Consider the following 27024-nt stretch of genomic DNA (forward strand, 5'->3'; position numbering starts at 1 on the left):
ACTTCACACATGGTTGCTTTATTTACCTGTTCTTGGACAAGAAGTCATAGCACATATACAGAGTTAATTTTCTCTCTCCTATCTAAATCTAAACCCATATTTTTTGCCTAAAAAGTAAATTGAAATTCTGGAGTGCCTAATCAAATACATGTTTCACATGTGCGAAGGACTTCTGTTGGCCAGGCCTTCTATTTCTGAAATTCCTTTTCTGCTGTTAGTACAGACTCTTACTGAAGGGGAGCAGCACTGGGTGGTGCTGGTGAGGGACTGGGATGGGACAAGGGAGCCTGTGTGACAGCTCTGCAAGCACACCTGCCTCTGGAACTTCACTCACAGCTGATGTGCACAGACAAACCAAATGTGGTCACAGACAATAGGTTTTGACCCGATCACTTCAGGAGACATCCTGCTGGGTTGATTATTGCTTTGCTATTCAAAGCAACATGGTGGATAAAATAGACATCCTTCAACCCTAAGTGCTACTGAGCCACTAAGAATCTTTCAGGAAAATGCAGACACACACAGACACTCCTCATCTAGAAAAACAAAGGAAGTGAATATGTACAATCAAATAATTGTACATATTCTCTCATCTCCCAGAGTCCCAGAGTCGTAGGATTGGAGCAAGTGGGCCAAGCCTGGATATTAATACCTAAAAAGAAAATTGGTTAATGATCAGAAATATGGGTGAAACATAGAAGGTCTGAAGGAAGTAACTCAAGAGACTGGGGAGGTGGGGGTTTTTATTAGTATATATTTTTTTGCATAATTTCATCATTTGTAAGTTTTGAATATTATGCATAGGACTAACTGAAATCTTAATCTGTAGTTATAAATATTTCTTGTTACTGTAAATACCCTTCATATAGTTCTTTATTATAACTGGAAAATCAAGCCCTACGAAATTTAAGCTGAGCTAAATTGCTACGTCATTGAATACATTGCCACATTTTAAATTTTGAGATACAAGTGTGTTTTGAAATTCTGTCATCTTTTTCATAAGAAAATGAGAGTAAAAAATGTAATTATTGGAGGAGAAAGTGTCTTTTTAATTTTGGTTTTGTATAAAAGTATTCAAAGCCATGTTGATGAAATTTTCAATAGCCTTGAGACAGAAAGTACTCGGGAAAAGGAAAGCACCAGCCTTAAACAAACAGCTTGGGAACCTAGTATTGTCCTCAAAAATGCTGGTTTCTACCAAACCTTCAACAGTGGTCAGCTCTTTCTGTGAGGATAGGGTGCAGTCTCCCCATCATTTATGTTGGAACTCTAACTCCTAAATAGCTGAGGGGGAAAACAATTTGTTCACTGTGTAGTTGAACACAAGAATTCCCATATTGTAGGGAAAACTGTTTTTGTGAAGGCAAAGGAACGTTCTGTGCACATTGCAATGGAGACTTGGTGCAGGGAGACTGTTTGGAGCAAATACATGTTTAGTTTCTGTTCTTCTGGAAAATTGCTAGAACAGACACATGTTCTGCATGTTCCTGTGCTCCACAGTGCTTCACAGAGAATTGCACGAACTGTACATGTGAGCAGCATTTGAGGTAGAAATGATATCTTTTATCTCTTTGATCTCTTATTTTAGTGATGCAGGAAAAGTTTGAGGAAATAGTGTTTCTGAACAAAAGGTGCTGCAAATTGTCAGCAGACAGAACTGCAAAACGGTGCAGTCTCTCCTTATATATTTCTATCTCTGCCTGTCCTTTGTTAACTAAGATGGTTATTCATCACAGAGTGGTCAGTGGGAGTTTTATAGGAACATTTATTTATAATTTCTAGGTTCTATTTTTTTTTCTTTAATTTCAGGCTCCAAAGTGTATATTTTCTTTTCTGTTATAGTCCATTATGTCATAAATGGACAAATGATAACTCATCACAAACAAAATTATTTTTGCAGCCTGTCTTCCTTGGCGTCCGGATTCTAAAGAGATAACCTGGATGCCTGCATGCCAGTGCAACCAGGATTTTTATGGTGTCAATAATCTTGGCGCATCACACCAAAAAAATCAGTGTTTCAGTGTATTCCTGCAGAGTCATTAGCATACAGACTCACTCTGCTTGCTTAACAAAGCATGGTTTGGTGTATTATAGTTTCCTAGTCTGCTTGTCTGATTTACCTCTGACAAAAGCAGAGAGCGAATTCAGTCCCTTCTTCAGTGGCACACTAATGTGGGAAATAAATCTTCGGGCATAAGGTCTGAATGGCAGTCATTTAAATAATTCAAATGCAGCAATCATTTTGCCCATGTGCCTTTCATTTCTTTGTTTTGTTTCTCTGTATTTCCCAAATCACTGAGAGACAAATGATCTTCTGCGACAATCTATATTTTTAAAATATCTAAAGCTAAATAATCCCCGTCCTCTTTAAATGCAGTTTAATTGGTTACATGTAAAATAATTATTTGCTCTCTCTTTTGTGGTGTGGAGGGGGGAGTTGGAGGGGAGAAGTAACATACAAGCAGATGTGCTGCTAGATCTACAGGCTTCTGCCAACCATATGGCATCTTAAAGAAAGATGGTTGGAGCGTCTGGATTAGCAAAGAGTCGGGATGGAAAGCCATGTGTCGTGTTGGTACAGGCAGTTGTTTTAGCTCTCTGTAAAAGGCTTCAGGAGATTGTGTAATGGAACAAATGGTACTGCAAGCCTAGTAACAGCCTTACCGCTGCTGGAGAGGCAATTGGCCCCCAGGCGAGTACTGCTTCATCCTTGCTTGTTGGTTTTTTGTGAAGGATTTTTAGATAGTTATTATGTGTTCTTCTTTTAACATACAGGAAACTTGGGAGATGTAATTCTGAACTTTATACTTGAAAGAGAGCTATAATATGCTTAGGATTTTTTCGCACTCTCATTTTTTATAATGAAAACATACAGTTCCCTTCTCTTTCAAATTAAAAGCTCGTTCCCCTCTGCAAATTTCCCACATCTTTCATGAACACTTTGAGACATCAGTTCACTGGATTTGTAGCTGATGCCCAGATTTTGGGGAAAACTGCTCTCTCTATAATTTGCTTAGTTAAAAAGAGTGGGGCTATTGTGCTTGTGGCTATAATGTACCAGCTTGGCATTTGTATTCTGTTTGACAAGGTGCTCTTTATGCAAACAAGGGGCCTGCTTCTATTAAAGGCAGAACTCCTTTAGGTTTTAGCAACACGGGATTGGGCATTTCATGGGGTTTTGTGTGCCTTACATGAGTCTGGAGTTCACATTACAGCTCATAGGAGTTATTCTGGATCAGAATGAAAGCTATTGTATCCAGATCTGTAACAGAAATAGATTTTAGTCATTTCTCTACTGTCACACAATAGAACTCTAAATTCCTCTGTATGCTTCAATGAAATCAGGCCGCTTAGTAGACCTGTAAATGCATTTTTTTCTCCTTGATAATATTTGTTTCAAAGGATATTAAGCCCTGATGCTGCAGTACAGAAGTTCAATAATTAAGATTATTTTATTTGAAGAGATTTTAAGTACATTATGATTCCCATATCATGATTTTTATGTAAGGAGATAACATGAGGGACACCCAGACATTCATTTGTAGGTAAATACTTGCTGGGCAGGTAATGTTATGGTTTCAGAGACATTAGAAACAAACCATTAACTAGAGAAGCATCTTCCCTACTGAGAATCTTTGCTAAAAAATACACTATCTTAAACTGGGACAAATGCTGCTCTAATATAGCCTAGATTCACAATAATTTAAAAGTAAAATTACAATTACCACTCTTTTTTCTCTTTAGTTTTTTTCATACTCTCCAGAAGGCTCCTTATCTGGAGCTTAGGAAACAGCAGTACTCAGCTTAATCTGCAGTTTAGTTACAGCAGAGCACGCTTTTTCCTGAGCTGCCTGCATGCCCCCCTGCTCAAGCCTGCATATGTTGCTCAACACTGATCAAAAGTAGCCTCCCTCGGGAGGGAGGCTTGGGTTCATTTTGCTGGCCTGTTCATTACCTCGCCTGAGCCAAGGCTGAGCCAGGTGTGAGGTGGACAGTTGTCCACCAGGAGTGGTGCCAAGACCACCAGCATCTCCCTGGAAGGCTCTGCCATGGCTGCTGAGCAGGAGCAGTCGGAGCAGTGAGCCCCAGCGGGGACCTTGGGCTCTCTTGGGGGACCTGCTGAGCTTTCGCTGCCTGTCAGAAACCCCGGCTGCTTTCTGCCCCGTGTTCATGTGCGAGTTCACCAACAGAGAAATGTGCATTTTCTCTGGGCTTCCCCTATAAGAAATTGTCAGTAATGATGTATTTGTGCTGCAGCAACAGTATTGGAAGTTGCCACATCTACAGAGACAGTAATTGACTGATAGCAGGTGGATCTCTTGTTCTCTTTTTGCATATGTGTTTGTCTTCTCTATCCCTACTTAAAAGAACAATGGTTTATATTTGAACAAAGAGACACGGCTTTGTTTTCTTAATTTACTACTGGTGATTTAAGGAAGTTAATTTTCATTTATGTAAGTGAGAATGTTTTGTTTTCAAAAGCATATCAAGACTTCTAAGCTTGCTTATTTAAATGTTTGCTTCATAAAAGTTACCACTGCTTACCACTGAAAGATGAGAACATGGGGAAATAGTATGAGAAAATTCACCTAACAAAACTAAGCAAGACCTTCTGATGTAATCCAAGGGAAAAATTATTCTTCTTGTATAGTTACATTGAACATGTGTCAAGAAAGCTATTAACACTTATTTCAACTTGTAGCAAAGAAAAAGCTGATCATTTTGCTAGAATAGAATTTTTCACTATAATTAAAATGTGGTGGCAACAGAAGAGTCTGTGCATGCACATGCCCAGTTGTGGACAGAAGGAATCCTTCTGCTGGAAGGTTCTGGTGGTGTTACCAAGCTGAGGTGTCTGTGCAGTGTCCAGTGACCGCTGACTGAGGTGCTGAACTGTGTGACAAGGGAGAGCCAGCCTGGAGACACTCCTGTGCTCATTTTGTGTGGTATTGCTGACAGCCCTGTGCTGCTGTTGCAGGGACTCTCGAGCTGCTGTTGTCATCCATAAGCTAAGCTGCTGTCACCAGAAAGGCATAATTGACCCTTTGCACCAGCTGTGATCTGGAGGTGTTGATACTCATCTCCAAAGTGCCTGGTTGCAGTCGTATTCTTTATTGTGGAGGGGTTAATGGTTTTCCTGAAGATAACTGTAATGATATTTGCCTCTAAAACACCGATAAAATTCCCTTATTTCATAGCAATGAATAAGTTCACCTTGCAGTAAATTAAAGCACAGTTGGACTAATGCACATATAAATTACAAAATAGACACTCTCATACAGAGAGTGTAATATGTCTGTAATGTACTGATACATTTTGAAGATGTATTTTCTGTGAAATACTTCCCTTCAGTGCTGCTAAACAATTGCAGGTTTCACTAACTTCCTGTGCAGTTTCACGGTTTAAAATACAGTCCAAAACAAAACACCAAGTGGACTCTCTAGTCACAAGAGCTGAGCTTCATGAAGGTGGGCTGACAATACTGCTCAGATTCTCCAGCTCCTCTCTTTTTTCTAAGAAAACTTGTGGTTTCTCAGGATGAAACTGCTTTCCTCTCAGCCCTTTTCAATGCAAAATTACCTTGCTGTTTTCCCTGCCTTTAGTCTTGTGTTACACCCCCACGCTGTGACTCCCGTCAGTGTTGGCAGAACTGGTTTAGGGTGTACTGGGGACTGTGGGGAGCTGGGGTGGCCCCAGGTGCCACAGCCTGCTCCAAGGTGCTGCGTTGCGTGCCAGCAGCAGCTCTCTGGGAGGTGGGAGCATGCTGCTTGGCCAGCCAGCACAAACCATGGCTGAACCCTCCTCAGGTCCCTTGGGTGTATCATCAACACATATCTTGAGCACAGATCTTTCTTACCTCTCACGCACATCCTAGGCTCCTCTGCCCACCCTGACCTCCTTCCCAGCCATTCCTTAGATCCTTACTCTGTATGTGCCCCTCTTTTCCCTTTTGTTTCCTTGGAAGAGTAAGTAAGAGCTGTCATAGAAGAGGAGTAGGCCGAGCTTGGGCTAAGCTCTCAAATGGAAGCAATCTGCCGTGTGTGGATGGCGAGCAACAGGCCCTTGTACATAAGACATCTATCTGAATATGCTGCACAGAAATAAGTGTCTGTCGCCAATATAAGTCATATTCCTCCTTTTCTGTGTCACAAGATAAAACTAAACTCTGTACAAATCCTACAGCTATCATTAGTTTGACTGTGATTTATGCAAACTACAGTAACCCTCTGTGAACCTGGAAAAATAAGCAAATGTGTGTTGGCTGCCAGAGCTTAAAGGCAAAATCATTTGTTTGAAATGAGCTGGAAGGAGGGGCACCTCTAGAGCAGAAAATAAGGGTAATGGGGATTATGCAACAAAACTAACAAGTGACACCTCCATAGGTATTTAACACCTTGTGTTTAATACTTTTAGAATTTATTTTCGTAGTGGTCAAACTATGCACTATAGCAGCCTTGGGGTTGTGCTGCAGAACAGTTCTGAAGGACTGTGATACATGGTCCTTAACCTTGGAAAGACTCCCTTGCAGATAACCAAATGAGGACTGTACCCAGCACTATTGGCCTCCCATCTGCAAGGTCACTAATGAGAAACATTTTACCTTTCAAACACAGGTACTGCTAGCTAGAGAGATAAACAGAAGCTTTCTGCTCCGTGCCTCAGTGCCTGCAACCCTTGCAGTTTGCAGCCAGGATCTGGGCTCAGTGAGGACAGCAGGGCTGAACCCAAAGCTGTTCTGTTCGCCTGCAATTGCGACTGTCAGAACAACTGAAGCAGTTGTAGCTCAGCTGCACTGCCCTTTCTAGCGGTAGGTTGGTTTTTTTTTTTAATTAAGACAATATCTGACAAAGTAAATTAACAGAAGCTGATGCTTTTAGCAGGTTTTTTGCTTCAAATGCCTGATGTCAGGTTGGGCCACATGTACATTCTGCACATGCCATGGGATAGAAAAAGTGAAGACTTCTTTTTCAATTCTCTGCTGCCTGCCCAGACACCACATGTACTGTCTGTTACATGTCGCTTCTGATGAGGTTCATGCTGGGAATTTCTTTTTAAAGGCAAAGTATTTGTGAAGGAAAGAGTTCAGATTGGGCAGATTGCATTAAAAATTCTCAGTGTCTCCAGCATGAATACAGTGATTGCTTTATGTGGACAGCAGCTAGCAGTTTGTACAGGTTTGTCTGGTAATAAACGAAATAAGAGGAATTGGAGTAAGCAGTAGGGGAAATTAAGCACACGTTTATAAAAAGTAAACCAGCCACAAAAATTGTTGTAACTAGTGACACAAGCACAGGAAAATTTTTTCAGTAATACAAATATATATCTTATAAACATGAGGAGACCACTTTTGAAACCTTAGTGGGATATGTCTCCTACCATTATGATTGAGAAATTGTGCAAAATCTGTTCTGTCTGGCACATAAGAAAATCAGAGAGGTGAACATCTTTAAAAAACAAACAAAAAAATGTAGAGTCTGACTATACAATTCAGTATATTTCTGTAACATTGTCTGCTTCGAGCCCTGCGTCCCTATTTTTTTTTTCTAAGGTATTTTACAACATTCTAAATTAGTAGCCTGAATGATCTGGAGATTTTATTTCATACTTGTCAACTAAAAGCATAAAATAGTAAGCAGAACTATTTCTTGTCTAGAGCAAAGCTGATCCAGAGTTCATATTCCTATCAAAGGTCTTACTATTTTGTGTTCCTTTAAAGGAGGAAAAGCCTCATCTTCAGCCAGGGTATTTAGACACAAATAGACATGAGTGAAGCTTTCACCCATATCTTTTCCAGCCTGCTGTACACTCTCTTTCATTGTTTCCTTCCTGTCAAAACCCAGTGGGGCTAAAAGTGGCCGTCACAGCGGTGAAGCCCAGCTGCTACACCCCCCTACTGAAGAGCAGGCTGATAATGTTCTCTTCAGTATGTTGGACATGAGCTATTAGAGGGCCAGGAATAGATCCAGACTCAGGTTTCCTACATGATCTATTTGTTTAACCCACTGGGCCAGCTGTGGAAGTGAAGACATACTCGAATAATCAGTGGTGACATCTGAAACAAAGGGGAAGCTCCTATGTAAACATTTAATTAAACCCCATTTGCAAGAGTTGTTGTGGCATGCAAACATTGTTATCTTTTTGGAGATAATATACTATAGACATTTAAAAAGTGTGTGGAAAAATTGAGAGTGTCTTTAGTAGAAGGGAATTTAGATGTTACCCAATAGATATAAAATTAAAAAAAAAAAAAAAAGAAGATTGAGTGATACAAAGCCACCTGGGTCAAGGGTTTCATGATGAAATGTGGACATTTGCTTCTTAGGTGTCTGATTCCAAACTGTGCAAGGGATATTAACTTCTAGTTACCATCTGTTAACATCAGTTGGATGAGTTTGTTCTGCCTGTAGCGTGGGCAAGTGCTTACCTTACTAAGCTAAAGGGGTGTAGATCTGCTGTGCTAAGCAAATGACAGTCTTGGCCTTTTTGTGGCAACAGAAGTCTGATAGGGATCCAGAGGGTGGGAAATTCCATGGAAACTTTTATTTAATCTGCCCTGAACTGCCTCCCTGTGTTCTGTTAGAAGTCAGGAGTTTCAGTGTGACAGAAATGAGGAGGATTATTCACTACCCTTAATTCCTACTCACTGTTACAGGGTGGCTCTTTGGTCTGTGTGTTTTTCCTCTTATGCTTTTTTTATTTCATTAACATGATAAAGGTGCGTCATAGTGTTTTGCTTTTGAAGCCAGATGTGAGAATGCAGTTCAGTTAAAGAATAGACTGTATGTACAGATATTCCTGTTTAAATTTTGGGAGCATGGGGGGCCTTCTCTAAGATGCTCATCACTTTAGATTGTTTCAAGGCACTGATCTATGGGTCAAGATCTTAGGTAAACAGTAATTTAGGATACTAGTGAAACTTTGGGGTTTAATTTACTATTTGCCTGCCTTTCTAAATTCATGGACTATTTTACCTCAAAATTTACTGTGTAATTTTATCAGTGCTGTAAACCACAGTGAACATGAAGTTTTTCATGAGTACTAATTTTATTGCTGGTTTCAGTGTCCTAGTTGTTCACAGAGCTGATTCAAGATACAAAGAGGTAGTAAACATAAATTTTTCTGCCTTAATTGAAACAACATCACTTCTGCTGTGAAAAGGGAAGATAGAAACATAGCAGAGCTGAAGTGGAAAGAATGCAGAGGAGACCTGTCCTACCACGCCCAAGAGGAGTGGGCAGTGACAGCAGCTGGGGCAGTTGTGGCTGCAGAGACAAGCTCACCATGAGCACCAGCCATGCACCTTAACACTTTGATGGCAGCAAGTCTGCCACCAAGATATAGGCAAAGCAAGCCTGATCGTTGATTTGTATTCAGCAGGAGATGACCTCAGTGCCTGATCTATCTGTGTCAGGAACCGAGTGTGATCACCACAGTGATCACCCTTCAGCTGCGTCTCTGCAGCATGGCAGAGGTCTCCAGCGTGCTCCTTGGTTTTGCAGTCAGAACCAGGAACCACCTCTCATTGTATCCCCCACAGGCAAACGAGCAATGCAGGAGCAACCTTGGAGACTCACAGCTTGGTGCTCTTGCCCTGACAGGACAAATGCATTTTAAGGGCAGTTTGCTGCACAGACACGCAGGCTCATGGTGTTGGGTTCTGGTCATTTTGGGGCGCAGCAGGAGCCAGCCCCAGCACCCCCTCAGCCACAGAGACGTGGCCCTGGTGCTGGTGGCCCAGCCCTTGCCAGGGGGTGCCTGGGGTCACCCAGTGCTGGGGCGATGGGCTGGCCTGTTACCGTGGCAACTGGCAGATGGGGGCTGCAGCAGGGGCAGCGGGGAGGCAGCGCTGGCCGAGCTGCTCAACAACAGCCCTTTCAGCACTGACAGCTCCGCTCGGGCTGGCCAGAAGTAGTTATCAGATTACTTGTATTAAAACCTAATTAAGATGTGTGCCAGTAAATGCAGCATGATTATTGGATTTGGTGATTTAGCTGCTGCAGGTTGCTGCAATCCAATCACGCCATTTTAGCAAAACCAGCTCCGTGGAGTAAAGTGAAAACATTTTATATCAGTAACCTGACTATGCTGAAAGAGTAAATAACCTTTTAATGCCTCTACTATGTCAAGGACTGACTAATACTCACTGCAGGGTGAATGGGTACTGCCCACAGATTCTTGCATATTAATTTCCTTCAAATCAACATTAAAGCCCAGAGGAGGGCTGACAGGTTATATCAGCTTTTTACCTTCATTATGGATTGCACGTGGATTAATGGACCTGAGCCCCCCAGGGCAGGGAGCTTGCAGACAGAGTCCTGTGGGTGCCACTGGTTTAGCAATGTGTTGTTATAGAAAAGAAAGCAACTTTTATTTTTCTCTGTAGGCCACACATAAGGGGAAGTGTAACATGGTGGATGCTAGTACAGCTTTGTGGTGTTGGAATGCAATGGAAGTTTATTCTGCAGGTAAAATTCACACTGATGCCAGAGCTCTGCTTTGTGTTTGATGTTTCACCTCATTTCTGCAGGGTCTTGCAGTGATTGTCTAGCCATAGCTGTTAAAATGTAACAAAACTCTATCTGTCCCTTTTCACTTCATTTCCAGACAGCCTGGGGTATAGCCTAGTCTCAGATACAATTTTGCTGCTGTGTTGTAACTGCACAAAAAAGCAAGGTAGGTTGGAACCATTCTAACATAAAGCTGCCTATGAGTTCCAACCACTGAGAATCAGAGCAAAATGTTTACCTTGGAGGTTTCACTGCAGCTTGTGATGCCTCGGTTGTGTTCTCCTTCTGTGGAACCACTCATCTCATGAAACTGTCTCTTTCTTGCCTCCATGTAGAAATAGGGATTTTGGTTTAAAGTGGTTAATGGGAAATTATTTGAAGGGTATTGTTACTACTGCTGACTGGAAGCCTTCTTAATGCCAGGTTGCCCTGTGGGTAATCTGAGTATAACATGGTTCAAGAGCTCCGTTCTCACCTTGTGCCTTGAAGTAACATGACAGAGCATGGAGTCAGTCCCTGTCCTGCAACACGGGCAGGCCAAGGGGGAGCAGCTGCAATGCCACCCCAGCTGGACAGACCTTGCCACTTTGGGGGCAAAATTATCTCATTTAGACAGGAGGCCGAGGACACAGTGGTCACTCAGATGCTCAGGACATTTGCCTGGTAGGTGTTGCCAAAGTGAACGTGGCGACCGTGCAACCTCCCTCGCTCGTATTAGCAAAATGTGCAGAAGGTTCTGTCACCCAGTTGTAAAAATGATGGCAGGCATCGATGTGCAGTTGTAACATATGGGAAGTACAGTGAATGTGGGTGGAGCTGTTCATTTCTCATCTTGAATCATTTACGAGATCAGCAGGCAGGCCAGATACAATGCATATGGGAATGTGTGGCTGTGCTGCACATGTCACACGTAATAGCAGATACTGTGAGAGGGCCCAGAGCCTGTCCTCAGGAGCTGAATGCACCAGAGCAGGCTGGGAGTCCCAGTGTGTGGACCAAGGGCCAGCTTGGCACCAGTTTTGGGAGAGCAGACTGGCAGACAGAATTTGGGAATTCACAGATCCAGATCTGCACTGACTAGAGCTGCACCCTTTTCATCCATTGTTCCCCAGAATTGTAGATTAGAATGTTATTAAACCTGTAGTCAGGCACTGGAGGTACAGATGATAAAGGTAAAGTTGTGGCCTGCTGGTCAAACCCAGCTCAGTGCCTGTGTCATCTTTCTCCCTCTCCTCAAGGAAACGTCTTAGTCTAAATCTAACATTGGGCAGTGAAGTTACAAGCAGAAAAGTGTAATTGAGTATTTCCATAATTAAAGACTTTTCCATTTGCAGCAGTTTATTTGAAAGGACATAGAGCTTCACAATAGAGAACACTGGGGCTTGTATACTCCAGTAATATTTTTGAAATTTGCATGGGCTATCTGTGATTATCTACTAAAAAATATTGTTCTGATGTAAAGTTCACATGAGTTGGAAATTACTTCTGACTGGATGCCAGGAGTAATAAACAGTCACTGGAGAAATAACAACTGATACCTGCTTGTGTGATTAAAGAAATAAATACACAGTTGACCTGTCTTGCAGCACTGTTGTCCCAACTCAGGCACTTGTTCTCCAGTGTCAGCAGAAGGCCTCTGCATGTTTCTTCTGATACCTGCCAGCTTTTTCCCTCTGTTTTGCAGCCCCTGATGATGAGGACCTTTGGAATCATGGGCTCTTTACATCTTTCCTCAGGAATCCCTGTTACACTGTTAAAGGATCTGTGCTGACATGCCTAATTAACACTAAGCTTACTTGAAATAAGTGTTATGTTCTGTAATGAGTTTTGGACATTGACCAGCTTGCAAAGAGCGGTGGACAGAAAACAGAAGTTTTTGTCACTTTAGGTCCGGTTTGTCAGGGAATTTGGGTATTTGGTTTTGTAATCTGGGCTACTGTGTGTGTTTCAAGAAGACAGTTTCTGAAGCAGCTACAGTGTGCAGCTTGCTTAGCTACAGGTGTCAGGATGCAGTCCTGCAGTTTTTACTGATGTCACAGCAAAGCAGATTTGCTGTCATGTCCTCATAAAGCTTCTAAATTAAAAGTGCAAACCTTTAAAAGTGCTCATTTAAAGTGTGAAAATACATTTAATGCCCATCTTAGGAGTAATAGTTTAGTCTCAGCCCAACCACCAGCCTGAACTCTGGGCTCTGGGCGCTGCCACCACCAGTGCAAACATCAAAGCTTCTTCGGTGAACTCCAGCTTCAGATGCTCTGCAACCCTTTTATCTCTCTCTTTTCCAGGTTACAGCAGCTCGACAAGCACTGCCAGGCCACTGCCCAGCAGTTAGTGGAGTTGCTCAACAAACAGAATCAGCTCTTCAAAGAGAAGCACCTGCTCACAGAAGAGGTGCAGTTTCTGCGAACACAGGTACTGTGCCAAAAGAAAAGAATGTCTGAGGGGAACGTTCTGCAGCTTTAGCAGAGAAACCTGCCAGCAGTGTGATTCCAACTGCTGGATTTAGTTGCTGTTGTTCTTTTTAATACAGCATTACCTTATAAAAAATAAAATTAAAGTTCAAGCAGTTGGAAAAAGACAGGTAGCTGAACCTGACTCTCACTTAAATCTAAACTAAATGAAAAAAGTGTTTTGAAGTGACAATAAAAAAGCAGAAGTTATTCTCAGTGACAGTTCCTTCTTATCTGAAGATTTTTGTGTTGCTTTTTCAGAGAAAAGGGAAATCTGTTCTTTAACATTATTGATGTTTAAACAGTAACTTGATGTTGATAATTGCTCAGAGATTTTGCTGCCATTTGTGAGACTAAAATCTTTCTATCACTTCGTGATTTTTTTTCTCTTTATTTTTAAAAGTAATTTATCATTTTGCTGCTCAGTGACCACTCATGGTGAGATTCTTGGGAGTGTCCTGTGCAGAGCCACTAGCTGAGCTTTGATGATCCCAGTGGGTCTCTTTCAGCTCGAGATATTCTGTGATTCATGCACCCAAGGGTGAGATGGTGAATGTACAATCAGTCTTGCCTGATCCTTCTCCAGCAGGTCTGATTGTAGCTTCCAGTGGTCCATAGGAAGCTGTGGCTCCTTATGGGCTGTTCTGGCTTTTTTGTTTTGGCCACTGTTCTTCCATCAATAAGTGCTTTGGAAAGAGGGGAGAAGACTGCGGGACTGGGTTTTTTCTTTCTCCTTCTTTCATTTTTTTCCAGAAAAAGGAAGAGAACTAACAAGCCCAGAATGAGGTTTGAGTAAAACTATCAGATAATCAAACTCAAGGCTGAATTAGTGTATTTACTCAGTCCCAAAGCACATTGCAATGCTTTCTAACTTTCAGACTCATGAGTTTGCCCAGGGATAGCTGGAATTTGCTTAACATGGTAACAAAGGACATTCAGCATAGGAAATTTGGTCTAATAGACACCTAGCAGTAAACACAACATGAACTGGCTTAGAACTTTAAAGTACTTAAATCATACTATTTTTGTAGGCTTTTTATCTGTAGAAGACAGTAAATGTTTAACCTAGGAGAATAAAATCCATACTTTGTTAAGCCCCTAATCATGTCCATGTGTTCAGTTTTACAGGACTTCCTGTTCTAGTAGACAAACCCGGTGGCTTATGACAGTGTAAGGTTATCAGCATGTAGTAACTGCTGGCACATTTTAGGGCAGTGTTCTCTCTCTAGGAGAGGTTAAGGAAGTGGTTGTTTCCAAAAAGAAATTAAAATTTTTGCTTTAAGAAAAGCACTCTTGGTAATGTGAACAGCCTTTACATGGTCCACAGGGAATTTGTTTTTGATAATCTATTTTATCTGGAGGTGATTGTGTTTTTATGGAGTTGGGCAGAAGTACAAAAATCATACAAAAGGGGAAAAAGTCATTCAAATATTACACTTCTCTGAAGACCTGACTGGCAAAAGCTGCCTTCTTTATGTTCATTACAAGCTAATTGTGCTCCAGAGGACACTTTTTAAGTTGTGAACACTCAGAAAAGAAGAATGATATAAAAAATGATTACAAAATGAGCCCTAAAAATCTATTTGTAGCTATTTAAAGCAATGATGATTCTCTGGGAACTGTAATTCAGCCCAAAAGAGCTGCTTGGAATATCAGACAATTGTTTTAAGGAAACTGAAGAACAGTTCACCATAAATGGAAGCTCTGTGCAGAAAGATGCCTGTAGTTAGTATAGAAATAAACACTAAAACCAAACGATTGCAGAGTCAGGGTTGATCAAAGCTTAAAGTGACCTCATAATCCACATTTTACTGTATTGTCCAACAGTTCTCCTTTAAAATTAACCAAGTTTTTGGAGGTTCTTGGGGGGCAGAGGAGGGAGGGAGGTGAAAGCAACCACCACTACCTAATCTTTTAATCTTTTAAAGATGATGTAAAATAACACTAACCTAAATGTGCCATTGTATCTTGGAGCATAAGCTTCCAGTAACTGCAGTTGCATATTTCAGGGAAAAAATGGGATGCAGATCTCAAACAGGACACAGATGGAATGAAGTAAAAACCTGGATGAATAAAGAGAAATGAGCAGAAGTAGGTATTTTTTTTCTATATCCTATATATAGAGTAGGGGGGGAGAGGAAAGGAGAGCACGACTAAAACTATTTGCAGATGTAAGCTGAATCTGGCAAACACTTAAAGACAAAAGGAAGAAGGAAGTGTTTGAAACATTTTTGGGTTTGAAACTGTTGAAGCTTTTGGTGCTTTGATTTTTTTTCTCTTCAAGCACTTAAAAATTTAAGGACAAGCACTCCATAGCAAAGACAAGTTTACCTAATAGATTTTTTTAAAAAAATCCTTAATATGTAAGGTGAAGGGAAAACGGGATGTACAGCTCAGCTAAGTGGGAACTTGTGGATGATCTCAGATTTAATCCAGGTACTTTTTGTGTGGATAGTCACTAGGTGTTTACCTTTTGATTTGGAATGCTTAGTTTTGTTGCTTCCAGTATTTCCTGTCTGAATCATCCCTAGCTCTTCAGAAAAGCTGCAACTGGTTTTGTAATAAATCATAACAGTTGTGTCACATTGAAAGAAACATTACTTAAATATTTGTATTTGGAGCTGTGCTGAGTTGCAGTAATGCAACATAGCTATAGCTGTTCCTACTGCCTAGTAAGGGTTACTAAACTTCTAAAGAATTTAAAATTGCATCATTTACTTGAATCTAGGTGACCTAGTCAACAAACCCTAATAAGCCCTGAGCCTTGATAGGATTTGTTTTCAAAAGCCAGGTTACTTGCACTGTAGTTTTTTTTCAAGTGTTACATGTTTGTTGTATGGGGGGGGGAAGACAACAGAAAGAAAAAAAATGTTTTTAAATTCAGCTACATTCTGGTGTGTTGAGAGCCTGTTTTTCTTGGGAAACTCATTTGACACTGTAAGGAAAATTCAGGGTTTTAAAGTGAAGGAAAAGAAATCATAAAAGAAGTATCTGATCCTGCTGTAAAGCAGCATTCCTTTACAGGCCACATGAGCATATTCAGGACCTTGTAAAGGTAATCAAATAGTAATTACGAGATTAACACCTCATTTTGAAAGTTTTTGGAACATTCGGGTTTGGAATTTCTACCTTGGAAAGTCTCTTGTATTGGAACTCACCCTAAGGCAGGAAGATAAGAGATATTTAATTGCCCTCCTACATAGGCACGAAATACAGAATACTAAATAAGTGTGCACAGAAAGCAAACCACCATCTCAGCAGAGATGGCTGGAAATCTCAGCAGCCCCAGCAGCATGGGTGTGTTTGTGAGAGCTGGGACGCCTCTCTCCCGCAGGATGTGCCGTGGTGTCCCTCGGTGTGACACAATAAGCATTTGTCCCGGTGGATAATCCCCTCACAGAGCCCGGCTGCCAGGAGGGGCTGCTGGCCAGCTGAGCCACTGAGAGCACAGCCGGGTAGGCTTTGGACCTGCAGGATTACCTCCAGCGAGGGCTGGCATCCCGTGCTGCTGCTCTGACTTGCCCATGGAGATCTCCTCCTGCAAGCCAGCCCCTCCCTGGCCAGGAACCCGCTCTCTCCCCGTGCTCTCCGTGTGGCTGAGCCACTCCAGCCCTCCTCCCTCCTTACAGATGTCTTTGTCACAGTGAGTGTCCGTGAGCTGATCACCCTTCCTCTAAAAGGAAGTTAAAGTACTCACCGTGCCTGTGCTCCCGTCCTTGCTCGGCGGGAGGCACTGTCAGAGCTACAGCTGTTCTGGAGCACGGGGTTTATTTCATTTCTTGTGTCAGCACAAATTTTCAGTGAGCTCCCAGCAGTTAGTGCAGCAGTGTTCCCAAGTGCCCTGTTTGCTTTTTGTTCTTTATTATATATCACAGAAGGGGAGCCTTATTTCCAGCAAACAGGTAGGGGATCCATCCCAGCTGTCTAAAGTGATTCAAGCTGATCCTTACACGGCCCTCAACCTCAGGAGAGCTGGAGATTGCTTTGGTTATTGGGAGAGAGCTTTGTTTTAGTGGAGTCTTAATGCACAGGGATGGTGCCTCTGCCAGGTGTTTGTACCAGTGACAGTCCACAGATGGGGGATGGGGGATGTTGTCATGGGGTTTTTAAGCAGATGAAAATCTTCACTTGTGCTTGGATGGAGTTTAATCAGAAGTGATGGAAGTTAAACTGTGAGAGGAAGGGATAAAGATAGACCTGTTTGATGTCTGACTGCCCTGACACGAGGCCTCAAGTATTCAGCCCCTCAGTGTTTGTGGCTCTGCAGCTGTGGGAGTGCTGCACATCCCGTCCAGTGTCTGGACAAAGCTGGTCACCAGCTGAGGAGTTGATCTTGGCCCTCCTGAGAGTTCCACCTTGGGTTTTACAGCCAGGCAATGGAGGATTGAGGCACTGAAGCCACCTGAGTACTTTCTAATCAAACAGGCAGTCAGTTGCTCTTCCCTCCTCCCAGTATAGCTGGCAGCAGTAAAATAAACCAGCCAGGCATCCGTGGCTCCTCTCCTTCCAACTTGTACATCTAATACCCAAGCACCCTGTTAAAGCAGATGCCACTGAGGTGAGGAGGGTGTCCAGAGGAACCTGGGCACTGTGTGCTGCAGAGTTCTATTCACTGAAAACCAAAATATTCTTGGGAGGAGGAGAACTAAGACTGGAAAGGCCCCCTACCCCTGACTGTCTAGTAACCAACTAATTTACCACTTGCCTGAATGTGACAGTGACAGTTGTGCCCATTTTGTTAGAGAACAGCACACCTTGAATGACAGCTTTAATATTTGGGCCCTTGGACAGTGGGGTACAGAGACTCTGGCAGGATTGGCGCTTGCTTTGTGAAGAGCTCCAGGCCAGGCTGGAGTCAGGAGGAGATTTGCTAGCTTTGTCAGTCAAGCTGAGGTTCTGCATCTCACAAAGCATTAACACTGGGTAACTGGTGTGGAAAGACGCCCACAACAGAAATTTCCAGGTGACTTGTTCAGGAGTTGAGTGTTTGGGGTCCTTTTAAGCTTCTGCCCATATTTTAATGCTGAGGGTCACTGCAGCCCAGAGCAGGTTTCCCGTGGTTGTCACTACCCAGGCACTGACATGGAGTTTAGGCCCCAAGGCTTTCCATGGCCATAGATCCTTGCACTGGTCGCAGACACAACTGTAGCAGGTGGTGCTGGTGTGTGTATTTTGGGGGTAAAAATACCATGTTACTGGTTTTAATTCTTTAATGACCCAGCTTCATGAATTTTATTTAATTCAGCCTAACCAACCAAGCAGGGAAGGAAAAAAAAACAAAAACCCTTCAGTCTTCTAATGCAAAACCAGCCAAAGTAGAAAGTTTATTTTTATTTCTGAGGTCATGTACATCTCTTAAATTCAATTTTTAGCACTGCAGTGGCTTAATTCGAGGTAGCTCCCCCAGCTCCAACAGTTTGATGTCTTGCTCAATTCAGTCCTTAAGTGCTACCGAGGAAGCACAAACAACAGCTACGCAAGAGCTTCAAAACGGCGAATTAGCCTTCCCACCAGAGGTTTCCTACCGGCACCAAGGCAACAGTTTCCTGTTTTGCTACAGCTGCCCACCCCAGACATGCTGAACACCGCTCAGTAAACACCCTCTGGCAAAACCCTGCCATCTTCTTCTTGGAAGGGAGAAGGGGCAGGATATTAGACGTGCCCCAAAACAAGAGCTCACTTATTTACTGCTAAACGGGCGCCATGGCAAAAGCTCATGGAGACCCTGTTTTTCAGAAATCAGAGATCTCTTGTTCTTGCTACCTGTAAGACTTCTGAGCTTAGAAAGAGGTGAGGACAGCAGGCCCACAGGAAGTGCAGGCTTTGAAACTGTACTTGTTTACTCTGCCTTACTGCAGTCTTAACCAGTTTTTATTTCTCTTCTAAGAACTTGCCTGCAGGCTGACGTGACACAAATGAGAAACACCGGCACTGCCATACAGACTACCCATCTCTTCCTTTTATCTTTCAGGTCTGCTCAGCACCTGGCTGAAACTTGTCTGAGGCTCACCCAAAGACACCTCTGCAGAAAACAGGCACACTTGCTAGCTAATTTCAGCTGGTTTCTATTTGGTTTTAACTACAGAATCACAAATATTTTGAAGCCTTACCAGCCTACCAAACTTCCTAGGACGACAGCTGAGACTTTTCTGAAAAGACCAGGCTTGCAAGCCAGTTTTAATAGCTATTACGTGGTGTGGATGTCAATAATTTGTACAATTTTTATAAAATGTTTTTATCTATTTTCATAGTTGAACATACATGTCTATATTATTTACAGTCTGAAATATCAATAAACTAATAGGATCTCTAGGTTCCTTGTTCTGTCCTTCTGAATCCAAGGGAAAGCATGTGCAGGGGAGGAGGGAGAAGGGGGCTGTTTGCAAGTGCTGCACATGTACACTGCCCTCCTTTTTACAAACTCAGTACCAGAATATACCTGGGAACTTTATTCAACAGGATATTTGTCACTTTTATAGAAAAAGTGAGAGCCCCGACAACTACTCACTAATCAGAAAAGCGTAAGAAGACTGAGAAATGTTCCACCTAATGTGGAGGAGTTTCCATGGGTCAGGTTCCCCTTTAAAACATTCACTGACCAAGGCCTTTAAGAGAAAGGAGCCCTTGCAGAGGAGCCTTGCTGGGCTCCGAGCTGAGGTGGTGAAACTGGACTCTTCCACCAGCACATCCTCAGGGCACCAGCTGAACTTGGCTTCAAATTATTGAACTCGGAACATTTGGAGGGTACAGGTGGAGGGCTTTTTTTCTGGTTAACTGCATTCATGTTTGTCAAGGTTACTTTTCAAATACCCAGCTGTTTGAGAAAGAATTATTCTGAGTATTTTGCTATCTAGTGTAGGATAAGCTACACACACAAGAGAAAAGTTTCTACATCTAATTTTTTCAATGTAGTTGGTAAAGGGGGTGAAAAAAGCACAAAGAACAGTTCCCCAGCAATAAAGCTACTTCAGCATGAACACGGAAAACGTAACAAAAATAAGAGTAACAACACGTGCAATAAATTACCATTGGGTGTGGAACACAATCCTTCCTTTCTCTTATATTTTAAGAATTATTAGTGGTACAGCCCTAACATCAAAGTGATTTTTCCTCCCTATTTCAATTTCCTGCCATATAAAACTGCCAACCACATCTGATTGCCTCCCTGAACAGCTTCACGGATATGACACTGAGCGTGCTGAGAAAGGCCTCAGGTCCTGAGGGAGAGGAAAGGCTGCTGAAAAAAAGCCCTCTCTAGTCAAACTCGGGATTCTTCACAGTAATCAGGCTGACAGCTTTTTTAGTGTCACTACTTTATCGATGGTTACACAGTTCAGAATATACATTTATAAATGCAGGAAAATGCAAACTTCAGCATTTATCTTTTATTATTCCACAGCATAAATCTGTGTTTAAATAGGAGACAGTGCCTATGGGCTGCGCGTGCAAAGGAACTCGGGCACCTATTCCTGACACTTAGGCTTCACTGAGACCCTGGAGCACAGTGGGACCCTCAACCTTTCTGGACTTGCCTCACCTACCTGGTGGCTTCTGGTGGCCACATGCAGGGCCCACTGCCAGCCACCCACGTGCATGTACGAGTCTGATTGCAACAAAGGGTCCTGGGCTGCCAGTATAGATAGCTTGAAGTAGGTTTTTCATACTCATCCCAGGCATAGGTGCACCTATTGTGTTGCTGGGAGTCTACAAGGAAGTAACTGCAGCAGTTATTCTATTTGTAGCAATTCATAAGTCATTACAGCACTAGGCCTACCTGTCTCATATCCCTCCCCACCTTCCCCTGCTTCTACTTAAGCACTGAGTTTGACAAAGTTTCCAAGTATCAGACCTGATGAGCCAATCCAGGTCAGCACACAGAGTGCGATTCCACAGCACGGGATGCACCTGACCAGACAGTGCTGGCACTGCTGCAGTTTTGTCCTGGTCACTGACATCCTGATACAGCTGAACTAATGGATGGCTGTATCCATGACGTTCTTTCCTATTAGAAGGTGAGGGAGAAAAAAAAGGAGGAAGAAAAAAAAGGGAAAAAAACCTGAGACCTGGATGAAGCACCTCTATTCCTGAGAAGCACTCACGTCAGAGAACAGCAAACCGTCACAAAAGCCAGATGACCCAACTGCTTCAGGGACACTCAGCCCTCGGATCAGCCGGTTCAAACAGCGCTGCACCAGCCCCGGGCTTCACAGAGTCCCGTTCTGCAGTGCCCTGCAAATCCCACCTGCCCTTTTCCCCTCTCCTTGCCAATCATCGCCCAGCTACGGCACAGGAGGCCAAGAATTTCATCAGCTGGAAATCACTTAAATGGTGATGTTCCAATAGGAGTGTCTCTTCGGAAATGTAACCCAAATTTATAAGTGACATACATCTCATGGAGTTAACAGGAACCACCTGTAGGGAAACAGCCTAGGTCCAAAGCACAGATACATTTTGCTTAGTCATAAAAACTTTTCTTTTTTTTGACAATACTGTAACTTTATCATTTACAAGCTGAAACTGTTCACCCAGTATCTGCAATATGTCACAGCGAGTTACAGTTATCACTAGGACTTCACAGCAAATAAAACTTGTAACTAAACATGCACAGATCATTATATATACAGTGATAAAAAAATAATGATGTACAATTTCTTGTAAGAAGAAATTAAGTAAATTTTTTGTGCATTTCAGGATTGAAACATCTAACCTATATAAAATTACTTTAAAATATGAAGTAAATATTTAACCCAAAACTTGAGAAATCTTTTTTAATCTGCAATATAGCCTTCTAATTTCCATTTTTTTTCTCTGACACAGAACAACTTAAGAATTTTATCCTCTAAGATATTTAATAGTAATGTGCAGATATAAAAAAATACGTCCTCTGTGGCAAGCTTGAACATATATATATATATATTTACAATCCTCCAGAACAAATTAGCATTAAAAAACACAGAAGTAGCAGATTGACATAGTGCTTTATTTAAGCTGTCTGTACGAAGGAAAATAATGTGCATCCCTATCATATATGTGTAAAAATACTAAGGATGTACAGTGTACAAAAACAGTTTCTTGTAGTTATTTCACATCCTTGTGGGTCATATACTTAAGGAAATAAAGAGTTTAAGTATGACCAACAGTAATACGATTTCTTGGGTTTGTAGTCGTGTCTGCTTAATATCCTTAACCGTATGACTAGATCTTGCATGGATCTAATGAAAGAACTAGCAAGGTCAAGAAATGTCACAAACTCTAAAGCTACAGGGAGGTAATTCAATTACCAATTTAGAGGTTTTTATTTAAATAAATACTTTACATTTCATGCTTGCCTGTAATGCACTACCAGGAGCAAGATAAGGAAATTCTACTGTAGACAGTACAAACAGTAGCAGCAAAGTGTGTACATTGAGGTGTAATATATAGACCCTGCAGTTAGTAAGGAAAGACCTTACTTTTGTACTCTAGGAGAAGCACATGGCCCCTGCAAGAACAGTCAGCTTTAAGAAGCCGCAAGTAAAGGTGGAAAAAAAAAGGTAAAAACAATACTGGAATAAATGTTCTTTAAGCAACAGGAATGTACTGGAAGATGGGTTAGTGTGGAAAGCGAAGCTGTGTGCAAAACTGCCAAAATCCAAACAGAAATGACCTATTTCCTCCGAGATGGCTGCAGTACAAGAGGGCATACTGTATGTCATGGAAGTCAGTACAAGCTGGAGCCAAGGTCTGAAATGTACTGTGCTCGAAAGGCTCACCAAGACAACCAGCCACCACCTCCTGTCCCAATCCAACCACAACTGCAGACAGCAAAAGAAGAGCTTCACAAGTTTCTCTCAGCACTGCTTGTGCATTTCTCTGTCATCTGTTTCTAACACTGGTAAGACAGAATCCCCCAGGCCTGGGCAGCACAAGGTGGCTCTGACCCTGCATCGTGAATGGCACCACTGACGTTGCAGAAGGCAGACAAGCAATGCAAAGTGATGTCCTCAAAGGTTTTCAAACCATTCACTGCCAGGCCCTTCCTGCAAACCGCGCACCAACCTGGCTACACAATGGAGAGCAAAGCAAGGGCAGCACTGCCACAGGAGCCTCCGGCCAGAGCCACAGCCCGTCGGCCACTGCCTGGAGATGCCCTGTGCAGAGAAACTTATTGCTATTACAAGCTGAAAACATAAGGGAGAAAACACAGGCATATGACACAGATTTGGAATCACCAGAGTTTCAGCCTGCGAGTACAAGGTGTTTGCAGAGAACGAATTAATGCCCGTCTGTTAAGTACTGGGTTCTTTCAGTCACTCACTCACCGTGTCAGTGTAGACACCTCCACCAGCCCAGGACAGACCTGCAACGCATTTGCTGCTCTCCTCTCTCTCTGCACAGGGACAACATCTACACGTCTTTAGTGTTACAGGGTGACATAATGAAATCCTATGCAGTTAGAATATACATCATGATATATTTCTATCTGATTATCCATCCATTACTAAAGATATAACACGAAACATGAAAAATTGTCTAAATTACTCTGCGTCTTTAGCTGCCTTGCTAAAATGCCCGTCTACCCCTTGACCATCCCAGCACATGCACTGCCAGCAGTGGGCTTCATGCTTGGGCACTCAGCTTTCCACATCAAGAGGCTAAGGCATCTGTGTAGGAACATCTCTCCTCTCAGACTCATCTACTCACTCACACGACACAACCAGGAATACTCTGCAATGTCACAGTCTTTGTGGGAGCTAACAGGAGCTGAACGCAGAGATACTTCCAATGATAATCCCACGGAGTCGGGGCTCCCGATGCCGCCTGCAAGGGTGTGCGCGCTCCGCCGCCGCGTCACGCCCCAACTCCTAGCACCAAAGGGTTTATTATTAAGATTATCATTGCTGAAGATCAAAGCTAAAGTTTATGCACATGTTCTGTTAGATACAGATCTTCGGAAATGGAAAGACGTTTCCCTAGCAGTGGAGTGTTTGTTGTGATGTTTGTAATTCAGTCAATCAGGTACCACGGTTTCGGGGCTCTTTTGGTTGAGGGCAAATCTTCCTTGAGAACAGCTGATCCCAGAAATTTACTATCTCAATTATTAAAATAAAGTGCTTTTCTTGTAATCACTGTGGTCTCGTTGTTCAAATGCAATTCCTTCATCTAGAACAGACATTTCCTCTTGTGCCGTCAGGCTCTTACATTATGTTTATCCTAAATGGAGCACAAGATGTAGCTTTTTTGTCTGTTCACTTTTAACCCTTTGGCACCTGAGGTTGGAAATCCCCACCTCCACTGCCAAACTGTTAAAAGACAGTATTTCATTCACAAAAACCTGGTTCTAAGCAGTATGTACAATTTCAGAGCCTTGTTAAAATTTCCACATGGGAGAAAAGTGCATTATTCCCTTCAGCTTGTACAGTCCTTCCATATATTACAAAATTAACTGCTATAAGCCTGTTCTAAGATGTAGCAGCATTTGCAAACATGACACATACAAACCTTATCTCTAAAAATAAATACTACCGCAGTATAACCAAAAAAAAAAAAAAAAAAAACAAAAACAAAAGAATATTCGGAGTTAAACACCTGGAGAGGAAGCTAATTCACAAACTCAAAATAAAAACAAGTAAGGCAAACATCTGTTTACCTTGGTGCACACATTTTGGTGAAAAGCAATACCATTATGCCTGTCTACATTCTTCAGCCATCAGAGGTGATGCATATCATGAAAGAGGAAAGCATGAAAAAGATGTTATCTGGTGCAAATTATAAAACCCCTTGAACAACTTCAACTGCTGCTTTTATGCCTTCATTTCTTGCATGTATAATGTTCGATTCTCCATGATTGCACATGAACCTGGAAGTTCTAAGTGGCAGGCTGGGTGAGTCCAGCCCTTCTGCTTCTTCTGTAGTATCCAACAGGAATTAAAAAATAATATATATATATATATTTATATATATCAACAGTTTAAGTCCTTCTCTCAAACATTTCCCATACAAATTCCAGCCAGATGTTAATGACAGAGACCTGCTTCAAGTAATGATATGCCTAACAGAAACCTTGCATATGTACATCACCACCTCTATGTTGCCTCATTCTAACCAGCACAAACAGATGCAAGAAAATGTTATCGCCTGGTCTGTTTCGACTAATTACAATTTTGATTCATCTTCTGGAAGAAGATAAGCTGGACCAACACGGCTTTTGTTTCGCCTCCACTGTGAGGAAAAATAGATGACTGCTTGTTCACAAAGTGTACAATGCTGAAGTCAAGTCATCTACCTTCAATGAAATTGTTAGCAATTTCTTGACGTTGCTATTATACCGAGACTGTGGGCAGCAGCAACAGCAGGAGAGCGGAGTAGAGAGAATCTCATATGTCATGCAAAACCAGAACGCATTTTAGGTAGGTTTGGGAAAGAAACTTGTTCAATTTGGAATGGTCTCTGAAAGTGCCCCTGCTATCATAGTAGTATCTAGTACTGGTGGTGATGTTCAGGAATCATTTTCACTGATAAACCTAAGGTGACAGTGAAGCAGCAGAACAAAAAACGTTATTCTCGTCCACTTGCAGAGTAGGAAAACTGGGGGAAATGCGGCCGCCTCTCATTGTCCATGCAGTCCATACCGTCCTCGTCATCTGTGTTAAGGAAGAAGGTCAAAACATCAGTACATTTGCAATAAAATTTCATTATTCACCTGCAGTACATCTTTCAGGGTACAGTGCCGATGTTAAAGGCTCAAGTTAAAGACTTCAGTTAAACACATAAGCTCATGTTCACACAGCAGGATGGCACTTACTGAAAGGACAGCACGCTCAAAAGTCACAATTTGTTTCAGGTTGAGTGTTTGGTTCATTTCATTCTGATTATCACCTGAGAACTCCAATCACAACTACCTCTTCTAGGCTAATCCAAGCGTGCCAGCACACCCAGCCTCTGGCAGTGCAGAAGCCGAGTGCCAACTGAGGCAGCCAGTCTCCATCACTTTTTGAGCTGAGCTCAGGAAATTATAGTCTTACTGCAGATATCCTGAAATATTCCTCCATTTCAAAAGGAAGTTAAAAGGAAAAAACAGCTACAAAATGAACAATTCATACATGTTCTATGTGTTTCAATTCTTAGGTATTATTTTTAGTAAACTACTTATTTTTACAGTATTTACTGGGATCAGAAGAAATATAAAATAAGCCAATATTTCATAAATATTTTTATTTACATAATTCCTCCAGTGCCAACACAAAGCAGGCACCAGATGTTACCTAACTCTGAGAAGTTGGATGTACATTCTCACATGGCTTTTTAACAGTGCTTATTCTTAAAGACTCCTGCTGAGACTGTTATTCTAACAATATATTTATATGCAGCCTTTCAGAATTTTGTGGGGTTTGTATCTTCATATATCCTACACATAAAAATTAGAGTTAATCCTGGCCTAATATCAAATCAACAGAACCCAAGTTAATTCAAATCTTAGTAAAATTTGTTCAAGTTACAAAGACGAAGAAATTCTTATCAAAACAGACAGGAGAAGGAAGGGTTCTTTTTTTCACAGCAGAAAGACTTTTTAAAAACACTTAAATTATGGACTTTGAGCAACATGGTCTAGTGGAATGTGTCCCTGTGCAAGGCAGGGAGATTGGAATCAGATGAACTTTAAGGCGCCTTCCAATCCAAGCCACTCTATGCTTTTGTATTGTATTCAAACACCAAAGATGCAAAATCCAGAAAATACTCTAGATCTATATATGAACAGAAAACTGCAGCTAACCTGGGAGCCCTAACCCATCAGAAAATGAGCTTGCTTTATGAAAGGGTAGGCAACCACAACTAAGCCTTTATTGTCCATTTTTGTGATCCTTCTTTCTCAGCCTCCAGTATAAAGAAACAAACAAAACCCTCAAATATTCTATTTAGAAAGAAAATTCTTTAAGAACTCAGGATCAAGATTTTAACTGCTCTGGCTTGGTAAGTAACTGTAAAGCCCTGGCTATGCTGATCAGATCATGATTCTTGTGTGTAGCACATGACAAAAACAAAAACTGTGGTAAAATCACATTTACTTCAATACAGAAATTTTGCAA

The 27024-nt window shown here is 41.9% G+C and overlaps 2 protein-coding genes across 6 annotated transcripts in view; one reads left to right on the forward strand and one right to left on the reverse strand.

The window, feature by feature from the left end:
• SDCCAG8 (SHH signaling and ciliogenesis regulator SDCCAG8) overlaps window positions 1-20207 on the forward strand; it is a 105967-nt gene extending 85760 nt beyond the window's left edge. For 2 of the 4 annotated variants that reach the window (XM_063390942.1, XM_063390943.1), the window contains exons 17-19: window positions 12794-12920; window positions 14968-15049; window positions 18930-20207. In XM_063390942.1, coding sequence (XP_063247012.1) covers window positions 12794-12920; window positions 14968-15012 — 172 coding nt within the window. In that variant the 3' untranslated portion in view covers window positions 15013-15049; window positions 18930-20207. Of the gene's footprint in view, window positions 1-6614; window positions 6760-12793; window positions 12921-14967; window positions 15050-18929 lie in introns of those variants that run through there. The other 2 variants (XM_063390944.1, XM_063390945.1) reach the window with 2 other exon arrangements.
• The window catches only part of AKT3 (AKT serine/threonine kinase 3), a 153501-nt gene continuing 144728 nt past the window's right edge, over window positions 18252-27024 (reverse strand). For both annotated transcript variants that reach the window (XM_063390947.1, XM_063390946.1), the window contains exon 14: window positions 18252-25581. In XM_063390947.1, the coding sequence (XP_063247017.1) occupies window positions 25496-25581 (86 nt within the window). In that variant the 3' untranslated portion in view covers window positions 18252-25495. The remainder of the gene's footprint in view (window positions 25582-27024) is intronic.

The sequence above is a fragment of the Prinia subflava genome, chromosome 2, assembly GCF_021018805.1.
Source record: "Prinia subflava isolate CZ2003 ecotype Zambia chromosome 2, Cam_Psub_1.2, whole genome shotgun sequence".
NCBI lineage: Eukaryota > Metazoa > Chordata > Aves > Passeriformes > Cisticolidae > Prinia > Prinia subflava.